This window comes from Mauremys reevesii, linkage group 8 (genome assembly GCF_016161935.1).
Source record: "Mauremys reevesii isolate NIE-2019 linkage group 8, ASM1616193v1, whole genome shotgun sequence".
Taxonomy (NCBI): domain Eukaryota; kingdom Metazoa; phylum Chordata; order Testudines; family Geoemydidae; genus Mauremys; species Mauremys reevesii.
The window spans coordinates 42,910,689-42,922,945 of record NC_052630.1 but is presented as its reverse complement, the minus strand read 5'-3'; the positions used below and the strand labels follow the sequence as shown (position 1 = coordinate 42,922,945).

Here is a 12,257-nt window from a genome sequence, read left to right as displayed (position 1 = left end):
GAAGACTTTCTGAACAGTTCTAATTTGCTCACCTCAAACTTTCCGTGCCTGATTCTGCAACTTCAGTCTGTTATGAGCACTGTTAATTTCTGTGGAATTTTTCTAAATAGTATTTATCGTGAGTACAAGTGGCAGAACTGGGCCCCAAGTGATTCAGGACAACCATACTTCAGTAGTTTAATTCCTTGCATGCCCACACCTGCATCTTTATAAAGGTAGAACTATAAATTTCAGTGCAGTAGCAGGGACTAACTTCATAAAGCAAGTTCACTATACGTGGGGGCATCAGAATAAGACAAATATCACAGCGAGACCTTCTGATGAGCATCTTAAGGTCTATGATTTTAGGTTTTCTAAAAGAATTTTTAACTATATAGTCCCCTTCTTAAAAATGAACATCCTTAAAGCAAAAGGGATGCGGGTCAGTGCGCGAGCTCAGTATAACGTGAGTCAGATTTTTAAATTTTGCTAGGTGTAAATCCAGATTTCCTTCTGAAATTTAATGGAATTACCTCACATTTACAGTAGTGTGACTGAGAGCTGCATCTTGCACTCAGTCTTCCAAACTTGATGTGATCCTTTTGTGTACAAATGTAGGTTTACTGGCCATACGATTTGTTCCTATTTTTTTACTACAATCCTGTCCTATTGTAATTTTAAGAGGGCCTCAGCTTCTAGTACTAGTGGCCAGTTGCTTTTTCATGAAATTTACATTCACTCATGGGCAGGAGGGGGAGAACTTGCAATGAACTTTAATATCTGATTTGGCAGCTTTAAATCCTTCTCTCCTCTTGTTTGATTGTTTGTCACATGCCACCATGGATTAACTGCAGTCCATAATTTTACTTCTTTATATATTGTTAGGGACCAAGCCGAAACTTGCTGCTCAATGGGAAATCATACCCAACAAAAGTCCGATTAATCCGTGGTGGATCCATGCCTCCAGTGAAAAGGAGGAGGATGAATTGGATTGATGCTCCGGATGATGTGTTTTATATGGCCACTGAGGAAACCCGGTAAGGAATATATGCCAATCGATTCTCACTGGGGAGGCTGCCTGTATGTAACTCCTTTTGGTCTCTACCTTGCATTTATCACCCCTAGCACTGTTCATGCACACTGATGACATGTGTATGACTGCTCAGAAAGTCTCTTCACCAGGCCTGGTGTTGCATATTTAAAAACTCAAGCAGCTGCCTAAGATGTTTCAATAGAATGGGTCTCTGGCCGATTGTGTGCCACTGCAGCACTCAATGGAAAATGGATTCATAGGGACATAAGACTGGAAGAGACCACCTGGGTCATCAAGTCCAGTCCCTTGCTGTCACAGGCAACTTATTATATAATCCTGGTCATAAATTTCTTAAACTCCATCTCAAAACTAGTTGGGCTGTTTGCTCCTCCTCCTATTGGAAAGCTTTTCCAAAAGCTCACTCCTCTGATGGTTAGAAACCTTCTTCTCCCTGGAACTGAACATTGCTCCTATGAATGCTGTTGATTTGATTCGGAGCAGGTGTGGATTTCTCTCTGACTTTGAGGCCTAATGAAGTGAAGAGCGTTGTGGTTACTTGGATCGACTTGGTCACCTGCTGAGGTGATCTTCCTCGAATCAGCCAGTAGTTGAGGCAAGGGTTGAGCTGGGTTCTCTGCCTTCTTTAAGGAACTGTCATTATTGGCAAGGTTTTGGTGAATATCTTTGGTGCTGTGGAAAGAGCAAAGGGTGTAGAAGCCTGTACTGGGAGTGACATGTTCTTCTTCGAGTGATTGCTAATGTCTATTACACAGTAGGTGTGCGTGCTCGCCACGTGCACTGGTGCCGGAAGTTTTTCCCCTTGCAGAACCCGTAGTGGGGAGCGCCCCCCATGACCCTTGGAGTGGCGCCTGCCTGGCGTAGTATAAGGGGAGCTGCGCGCTTCCCCACCCTCAGTTCCTTCTTGCCACCAGTGAAGGTGCGTTGGAACTGCTCTGCTCCAGCTTTGCTGTAGCTTGTCCCCAGAACTGTTTGGTTCATTTAATGTTAGTACCTGTCATTAGTTAGCAGTTTAGTTAGTAAATGAGCCTGGGCCAGGGCATGCTCCGCACCCCAGGGTTTAAGTTGTGCGCTCTTGCAAGCGTTCTATGCCAAGGAGCGACCCACATGCAGACTGTTTGTGCTGCTTGGGAGAAACCCATATCAGCGAAAGGTGCAAGATTTGCAAGTCATTTAAACCTCAGACCAAAAGAAGCAAACATTAGGCTCCAAGCCATCCTGACCCCGGCACGCTGGCGCTGACTCCGACCCCGGCACGCTGCTCCAAACTGGTACCTGGCAACCCTCCGGTATCATCGACCAGTCGGCACCGTTCCCCATCCACAGGGCACACCAAGAGGGCCAAGAAGACTCCCTCTTCACAGCGGCACTGAGGGAAATCTGGGACAGAGGCTAGGCCCATGTTGGGTAGTCCTTGTTCCCCACCAGGGCCCTGGCCTCTGACTCAAGCTGAGCAAAGTAGCCCAGTCCCTTTGGAACAGGCCTCTCCAGATGTCCGGATGCTTCCACGCCTGAAGCCCTCCAGGCCCTCCACACCTGGAGCGCTGCTGATGTTGACCCCGTGCTCCAGAGGCAAGCCGCTGCTGGGATCCCTGCAGCCGCCTCCGGCCCGGTACTGGTCTCGGTCGAGGGAACGTTGATGACGCCGATCACCGCCCAGCGACCGCTCAGGGCAGAGTCCAGGTGGATCGCCCTCGATGCTGACCAGACTGTCTGGCTGGGTTCCGTCTGTCCGGGACTCACGGCACCGCTCGTCCTCAAGGACTGAATATCGATGGGATCACGGCAGGCATTACCATTGGTCCTCATCTCGGAGAGAGGACCGCAGTAGGTCACGACACGATCGTCGACGCAGTTCCCGCTCAGCCTCCCGTTCCAATTCTTCACCAAGACATCGCAGCCCTGGGCATCGATCGCGGGCGTCTCGCCATCATGGGTCCGCCCGTCGAGGCCGTTCGCGGAGCAGCAATTACAGTCAGTACTAGTCCTCCACGTCGAAATCGCGGTCCTGTGGCCGTCATAGATCCCAGCACCACCACTCCTCCCAGTCCAAGGACAGCAGCAAATTTTACGCCAGGCCGGTCTCGATCCGTAGCCGTCCCTCAGTGGGCCAGGCTGGCCAACCCAGACAGTCGGTCCTGCCGGTGCCACAACAGGTGCAGTGGCACCGAGCGCCATGGCCGGCCGAATGGTACCAGTGGGCACCGTGGCCTCCTGCGCAGCCCCTGGTGGGGGCTTCCTCAGTGTCCAGAGCTTTGGAAGCACTGTCGGCCTCCCTTTCCAGACCCCTGAGGAAGGAGTCGGTGGGATGTACGTCCTCAGCACCGTGCTCAGAGACCGACCAGGTGGTGGACCCTCTGCTGTCGGCCGACACCCAGAGCACCACACTGGCCTCTTCGCCCCGGCCGGAGGAGGCGATTGCGCCCCCCCTCCCCAATATCCTGCAGGAGGACTCTAGGGCCCACCAAGAACTCTTAAAGAGGGTGGCAGCGAGCCTACACCTCTAGGCAGAGGATATGGATGAGCCCTCGGCCTCCCTGTTTAACTTGTTATCCCCATTGGCACCTGGTAGGGTAGCCTTGCCTCTCCATGAAGGGGTGGCTAAGATTTCAAATGCTCTGTGGCAAACACCAGCCTTGTTGGCCCCCATCTCTAAAAAGGTGGAACGTAAGTACTTTGTACCCACTAAAGGGCTCGAGTACTTGTATACCCACCTGGCGCCCAAGTCCTTGGTGGTCGAGTTGGTCAACCATAGCGAACGGCAGGGTCAGCCAGCCCCGACCCCAAAGAACAAAGACTCTCGGAGACTGGGCTCTTTCGGAAGGAAAATGTATTAATCTTTGAGCTTCCAGTTACGAGTGGCGAACCATTAGGCTCTCCTGGGCTGGTACGAATTCAGTCTGTGGGGCTCCCTGCCTAAGTTTGAGGACTCCCTCCAGGAGTGCGATAGGAAGGGGTTTAAGGCACTAGTGGAGGAAGGGACAGCGGCTGCTAGGGCGTCCCTGCAGGCAGCTTCAGATGCTGCAGTCACGGCCACATGATCGATGGCCTCCATCCCTGAGACGGGCATCGTGGCTCCTGCTCTCTGGGCTGTCCAGCGAGGCGCAGTCTTCCATGCAGGTTCTCTCGTTTGATGGGAAAGCTCTGTTTGTGGAGGAAACGGATACAAGGCTGCATGGCATGAAGGACTCCCGCACGACCCTCCAGACTCTGGGCCTCTATGTCCCAGCTCCGGCAAAACCTAAATTCAAGACTCCTGCCCAAGCAGCCCTCCTGAAGTACGAGGCTGCCGATAAGAAGCAGCGGGACTATTAAAGTATCAGAGGGGTAGCCATGTTAGTCTGGATCTGTAAAAGCAGCAAAGAGTCCTGTGGCACCTTATAGACTAACAGACGTATTGGAGCATGAGCTTTTGTGGGTGAATACCCACTTCGTCGGATGCATGTAGTGGGACTATTAAAGACGCCCTCAGAGGCAGTCTCTGGCCTGCCCCCCAACCTGGGTCCTCCAAGGGCAAGCAGGCGGGGAAAAAGGCATTTTTGACAGGACGCTTGGGGGTACCCCACCAGTCCTCATCAGGGATCCACCCCCAATAAAGCTTCCTTTCTCCAACCAGTTGTGTGCTTTCCTCCTGGAATGGTAGCTGCTAACCTCAGACCAATGGGTCCTCAATGCCATTTCCCGGGGTTACACCCTCAGGTTTACTTCCTCCCCGCCCAACCACCCCCTGCCCCCGTTCTTCTTGGAGGACCTGTCACACGAAGCTCTGCTCGAGCAGGAGGTGGGCCGGCTCCTAGGACTAGGAGCAATAGAGGCGATGCCTGAGGAGTTCATGGGCAAGGGGTGGTACTACCATTATTTCCTTATCCTGAAGGCCAAAGAGGGGCTCAGGCCCATCCTGGACCTTCGAGGTCTGAACCAGTACATGGTGAAGGTCAAGTTCTGCATGGTCTCCCTGGCCTCCATCATCCCCTCCCTGGATCCCAGGGACTGGTACGCTGCCCTCAATCTACAGGACACATACTTCCACATCCACATATTCAAGGGGCACAGATGCTTCCTCCATTTTATGGTGGGACAGAATCATTACCAATTCACGGTCCTTCCGTTTGGTCTATCCACTGCCCCCAGGGTGCTTACAAAAGGCATGTCAGTGGTAGTGGCCTACCTCAGATGGCGGGGGGTCCAGATATTGCCTTATCTGGACGATTGGCTTGTCAAGGGCACCTCCCAGGCGCAGGTGAGGGATCACGTGGCGCTCCTCCTATCCATGTGCACCAAGTCCACGTTAGTCCTGGTCCAACACATAGAGTTTATCGGGGTGCTCCTGGGCGCAGAATCGTCCTCCCGCCAGACCTTTTTGAGATCCTGAAAGGCCTCATAGACTCAGTCACAAGGTTCCCAGTGACAACAGCAAGCGTTTGCCTGCAATTCTTGGGTCACATGTCGGCATGCATATATGTGGTCCGTCATGCCAGACTCAGGATGGGGTCCCTCCAGCTTTGGTTGGCCTCGAAGTTCTCCCAGGCCACAGACAGGATGGACAAGGTTCTCACCATGCCGGATTCTGTGATCGCCTTCCTACAGTGGTGGTCTGCCCCAAACAACATGCTCCAAGGGGTCCCATTCAAGGACAGGGCCCCGTCATTGGAGCTGGTGTCCGATGTGTTGGACCTGGGTTGGGGGGCCCACGTGGGGAACTTTCAGACCCAAGGTCTGTGGTCGGCTCAAGACCTGACCCTACGTATAAACGTCAAGGAGCTCAGAGCGGTGCAGCTGGCATATACAGCCTTCTGCTTGCACCAGGAGGGCAAGGTAGTCAGGGTCCTCACAGACAACATGGCTTCGATGTTCTATATCAACAGGCAAGGCGGGGCCCGATCCTCTGCTCTCTGCCGTGAAGCCCTCAGGCTGTGGGACTTCTGTATAGCCCACGACATCCACCTGAAGGCCTTCCACCTACTGGGCACCCGGAACGAGAGAGCGGATTGCTCGAGCAGGGACTTTTCCTCACCACACGAGTGGTCCCTCCACCCGGAAGTGGCCCACCAGCTCTTCCAAAGATGGGGAACTCCCCATGTGGACCTATTCGCTATTTGGCAGAACCGGCGATGGCCCCTGTTCTACTCCGGGTGGGGGTTGGGGAGGGGCACTATCTCCGATGCCTTTCTCCTATCCTGGTCAGGTCAGCTTCTCTACACTTTTCCCCCGTTCCCCCTAATCAGCAGGGTCCTGGAGAAGATAAAGTCGGACAAGGTCCTCCTGACTGCCCCAGCATGGCCCAGGCAGAATTGGCACGGGACCCTCACGGGCCTGGCGGTAGCTGGATCGTTGCCCCTCTGCCTGGACCTGCTCTCTCAGGACCAGGGCCGCCTCCTCCATCCCAACCTAGCGGCTCTTCACCTCACGGCGTGGCTGCTCAGTGGTTAGATGGAGAGGAAAGGACGCACTCAGAGCAGGTTAAGCGCATCCTCCTCGAAAGTAGATGGCCCTCCACTCGCTGCACTTATTTGGCAAAGTGCTCCCAGTTTTCTAGGTGGGCGGTGGACCAGGGTGTCTCCCTGGTGACTGCGCCAATCCAGCTTATCCTTGATTACCTCTTCCACCTGAGGGCCCAGGGCCTGGCGCCCTCGTCAGATAAGGTGCACCTGGTAGCCATATCGGCCTTCCATCCGCTGGTGCATGGTATTTTCCCATGTTATGACTGGCCAGTTCCTTAAGGGTTTGGACCATCTTTTTCTGTATTCTAGACCCCTGGTCCCACAGTGGGACCTAAACCTGGCGTTGACTTGTCTCACGGGGCCCCTGTTTGAACAGCTGGCCACATGCTTCTGGCCTCATCTCTCGTGGAAGGTGTCCTTCCTGGTTGCAATCACGTCAGCCAGGCAACTCTTGGAGCTCAAGGCCCTGACCGCCGTACGCAGTCTTTCCTAAGGACAAGGTCCAGCTCCGCCCACACCCAGCGTTCCTCCCAAAGGTGGTCTCTGCCTACCACATGGGTCAGGACATTTTTCTACCGGACCCCTGCCCTAAGCCTCGCGCGTCCAGTGGGGAGCGCTGTCTCCACACGCTCGATGTGTGGCGGGCTCTGGCTTTCTACCTTGAGCGGACTAAGCCTTTCAGAAAGTCCTCGCAACTGTTCATTGCCTCGGCTGAGCGCGTGAGGGGCCAGCCGATTTCCACTCAGCGGCTTTCCAACTGGATCACTTTGTGCATCCGTTCCTATTATGAACTGGCAGATGTTCCCCCGCCACCCATTGTGAGGGCACACTCTACTCGGACGCAGGCCTCTTCGACTGCCTTCATGGCCCACGTCCCCATCCAGGACATTTGCAGGGCCGCCACATGGTCTTCGGTTCACATGTTCGCCTCGTACTATGCGATAGTCCCCCAGACCAGGGATGACGCCAGGTTTGGCAGGGCTTTCCTCCATCCTGGGAACTTGTGAACTCCCTACCCACCTCCAGCAGATATAGCTTGGAATGACCTATTGTGGAATAGACATGAGCAATCACTTGAAGAAAAGTCGGTTACCTTTTCCGTAACTGGTGTTCTTTGAGATGTATTGCTCATGTCCGTTCCACATCCTGCCCTACTTCCCCTCTGTTGGAGTTGTCTGGCAAGAAGGAACTGAGGGTGGAGGGAGCGTGCAGCTCCCCTTATACCGCGCCAGGCAGGCGCCACTCTAGGAGTCGTGGGGGGTGCTTCCCCCCTACGGGTACTCTAGGGAAAAAACTTCCGGCACCGGTGCACATGGTGAGCACGCACATCTATTGTGGAATAGACATGAGCAACACATCTCGAAGAACACCAGCTACGGAAAAGGTAACTGTCTTTTCCTACCAGGAATCTGAGGAGTTTCCTGTGGACTGGCTAAATGGATACTTGAAATAGGCATTTTGCAGGTAGAAAGCCACAAACCAGTCTTGAGGCTTTAGGGGAATTGTGGAGGCTAGAGTCACCATCCTGAATTTGAAACAATGGATGAACCTGACATGTTGAAGATCCAAAATGGGGGACAGCAGCCTCCTTTCTTCATTGGAATGAAAAAATAACGGGAATAAAATCCTCTGACCCTGAACTCAGGGTCCCTGAGAAGGAAGAGGGAAGGTAGGAGGAGAAAGGGTATGAAGGGGCTGGAACTGAATAGAATACTGCTTCTTCACAAGTACCAGGACTCAGTGGTCCGAGGTGATTGCAGTTCAGGTTTCCTGAAAACATGAGGGGTTACCAAAGGAGGAGAGGTGGAAAGGAAAATACCTTCGGTGGTTCTGTCATGCTCTCCACATTGGTGTCAAATCTGCTGCCTTGTAGAAGCACTTGATTGTGGGGGCAGCTGAGGCAGGGGATCGAAGCTCTTTCTGTAATATTCATGCTGTTGTATTCCGTGGCCAGAAGGGGGGAAAAAAAAGTTGAAACTTCAGAAATACCAGGTTTTGAATACTAAATAAAAATTACTGATTTGGAATGAAAACTTTAAATCAAAATTATTCAAATTGAAATTTTTCATTAGAAATCTTTTTTAGAAAGAAAATGTGTGTGACTCCAACTTTATAAAAACATTTCTATGCATAAAAATGTGGGAATCTCCCTTTTCCAATTGGATGAAATTCTTGGCTTCATTGCAGTCAATGGCAAAACTTCTATTGGAGTTGATCAGGTTTTCCCCTCTTGTTTCTGGTTCTAGCAGAGCACAAGATACCAAATATCCCGGTAATGACATTTTTACACATAGGAAAGCTGTTACAAACACAGGATTAAATATTACCCATTCTTGGTCTTGGGCCTGTGTAATTTTGGCAGAGAAATTCCACATTTGAGGGGAAAAGAGAATCTCTTTGGCATTTTTTTTTTTAAGTGGCGGCTGTTTGAACCTGTTCTGAAGTTTGAAATGTTAGAATAAGTCAGAGGGAGTTGGCTTTGTAGGCAGGTGAGGTGGCCAATGATGATTTATTTATAACATGGCTCTGAAATTTATCAGTAGATATTATTGCCGTGGGTGTATACATAAGTTTATAATGGAAAATATTGGGTTTCTGTAACTATTGCAGACATTCCATACATCTGCTACAATAGAGGCTTTCATCCTGCAAACACTTCCATATGCAAATAGCCCACTGAAGTCAGAATAGAAATCTTTGGGCTCTTTGGAGAAGAGAAGTTATAGAAATGGCAATGCTCTTTTTTGATGGGTTAATAAAAGAACAAAGTGAGAAGACTTAGCTGAAATAAATATCATCAGCCCAGCCTATTAATGTGTACGGCCTCCTGAGAGCACTCCGCAGAATAGGAAATAAATGCCAGGATTTTCTGTCTTTGTGACAAGCTCCTTTTTATTTTCACTGTTTGTAGGAAAATTCGCAAGCTGCTTTCATCTTCTGAAGCGAAGCGAGCTGCCAGACGTCCTTACAAGCCCATTATCCTCCAGCCAGTCCAGGCAGTCCAGTTACGACAACCCATGAATGATGAACCCATAATAATTGAGGATTAAAACAAACTGAGCAGCCCTCACAATGCCAGTGGGTCTGCCTGAAAGAATCTCTCCTCTGATACATACTTGAGTTTTTATGGCTACAGTGTTGAACTAACTGCTGAAGATTGGAAACCTTTAAGGAACGGTTTTGCATCTTTTAAACCCCTAAAAGGAACTCAGCCCTATCTGAGCCCTGATGACCACAGACTGCGCTCTCTCTCCTGCGCACACTCTTTCCTCTTTTCTCCTCTCCTCTCCCTTTTTTATTTTTTGGTAGCCTATTTTCCCCTCTTGCTTGTAGATTACTCTGCCTTTTTGTAGACTTGGGAGGGAAGATCAGTTTAACTTATTAAGAGAACATGGAATAGTAATTTTTAGCTTTGTTTCCTCTGACCTTTGAAGAGCTAGAATCCTTTGTTTAGTGACTGAGCTCTCGTTGCTAACCATTTCTACGAGGCTGTGTTGTAAGATTTTTTTTTTCTTTTGTGGACGGTGCCATTTTTATTTCATTTTTGTTATTTCTTTTGTAGATAAAGTTTTGATCTGTAACTCAGATATTTGGAAATAGAGGATTTGAAAGCCAGCTACAGGTTCAGCTAGTTTTCTTGGTTCTGTCCCTTGTGTTTTTTGGATAATTTGGCATGGCCAATTTTGCTTGTGCTCAGGCACAAGACAGAAACAACTCAGGCTGAAAAAGGAGTGAGCTAAGAACTGAAGAATCTTGCAGAACATTACATTAACACTGAAGAACTGAGGCCAGGTTACTGGAACTGGCTGTTTTATTCCAGTCAGTCCCAGGGAGATCTGGCCTGTGGCGTTTTTTACAGTAACCAGAATTTTGTGTGCTGCCTTCTGTCCGCTTCTGGAATCCTACGTGCTATTATAACAACAAGGACCAGCAGTAGGCCCTCTAGTGCAACTAGTGTAATGAATTGCTTTGCTCCGGCTCCAAGAGTCAAGTCCACCAATGCCCAGGGACATTTTGCTTTGAATTCTGAACCTGTTTGTGCATCAGTGTTTTTGGACACACCTCTCCACGGGAAGCCTGGTTTCTGTTAAATTACATTACTGTACATCTCCCATCTTGAAGGGAATTTAAAGTTAAATTACAACTGGGTTTTAATTAGAACAGACTGTGTCTGAAATTGTGTTTTCCCCTTGACATTTTTGTGTTTGAGGTTTGTTTGGGTTTTTTTGCATCTCCTGAACATATTATGTATTAGCAAGTATGTAATTTTTTTCATGTGTCTTCTCATGGCAGTGCATTTGCAAAATGCCCTGCTTTGTTTTGACAGGTTGTGAACTATCATTTGCATCTTATGTTGATCTGTACATGTACCTGCCTCAAGCAGACACAGCACGTTATAATCCCCAAGTCATTCCATATGTGTCAGCAGTGAGATGAGCCAAAGTTGTATTTGGGTTATCACAGTCCAGCCATGATTCTGTGCAACACTGCTACCCCTCTGGGTGAGGTCGAAAGGAATCTCCACAGAACAAAAACAGTTCAGTTAACTTTACTTAATAAACCTGGAACCTGAGCTTTTGTGAAACTGCTGTTTTTTGTCTCTGTTCTGAAATGTTAACTCAAACTTGACCTTTGCCAAGGCACCATCTGCCTGTAGAATGTGGAGCTGCACCTGCTTCCTGGAAATTGCTTTGATTGAAAAGTGCTTGGATAACTGTGCTGCTGTGAACTATAACTTCACATGTGTTTGGCCTGTCAGTCTGTTATTTTGGACAAGCCTAATTCATAGTTTGATCCCACCAATATACTCAGTGTACGTCTAACTACGTTTCAAAACCTGCGGCAGCAACTCAGAGTCCAGCTCTAAAGATTTAGGGTTGCGCTGCGGCACTAAAAACAGGTATGTAGACGTTCGGGCTTGGGTTCTGAAATTCACCCTGCTCCCCGACCTTCAGAGCCTGAGCCTGAACATCTACACAGCTGTTTTTAGTGCTGTAGCATTAACCCAGGCTCTGAGACTCATTGCCAGGGGTTTTAAAATGCAGTATAGGCATAGTCTGAGATACTGCTAACCTTTTAGAGTCTGAAAGGTTAAATTATTTTTCTCTCCTGCACCATGGCTCTTTTAGGAATGAGGGTACAGGACTCTGAAAACTGCCCTGCATGCAAACAATAGATTTGACACTGAAGCTTTTGGATGAGCCTATTGTATGTGTGACCCATACTATCACACTGAGCAAGGGTGCAAGTGTGACATGGGTGGTTATACATGTAAGTTGAGCCTCTCTTATGGTGAATTAAAAATTCAAAAACAAATAAAAAACATAGAGACCCAAAATAGTGCCACTGTGGCTTGGCTTAACAAAGTAAAAGGAGCAGTGAGAGGCAAAAAGTGGAAGTTAAATCCTAGTGAGGAAAATAAAAAGGAGCATAAACTCTGGCAAATGAAGTGTAAAAATATCATTAGGAGGGCCAAAAAAGAATTTGAAGAACAGCTAGCCAAAGACTCAAAGTAATAGCAAAAAAATTTTGGGGAACATTGAAAGCAGGAAACCTGCTAAACAACCAGTGAGGACAATTGAGATGCTAAAGGAGCACTCAGGGATGATAACAAAATTAATTCTTTGCATTGGCTTCACGCCTGAGGGTGTGAGGGAGATTTCCAAACCTGAGCTATTCCTTTTAGGTGACAGATCTGAGGAACTGTCCCAGATTGAGGTGTCATTAGAGGAGGTTTTGGAACAAATTGATAAACTAAACAGTAATAAGTCACCAGGACCAGATAG

The 12,257-nt window shown here is 49.2% G+C and overlaps 1 protein-coding gene across 3 annotated transcripts in view; it reads left to right on the top strand.

Moving 5' to 3' along the window:
* MTA1 (metastasis associated 1) overlaps positions 1-11,056 on the top strand; it is a 157,790-nt gene extending 146,734 nt beyond the window's left edge. For 2 of the 3 annotated variants that reach the window (XM_039484276.1, XM_039484274.1), the window contains 2 exons: positions 865-1,016; positions 9,383-11,056. In XM_039484276.1, the coding sequence (XP_039340210.1) occupies positions 865-1,016; positions 9,383-9,521 (291 nt within the window). In that variant the 3' untranslated portion in view covers positions 9,522-11,056. The remainder of the gene's footprint in view (positions 1-864; positions 1,017-9,382) is intronic. The other variant, XM_039484277.1, reaches the window with a different exon arrangement.
* The last annotated feature ends 1,201 nt before the right edge of the window (positions 11,057-12,257 follow it).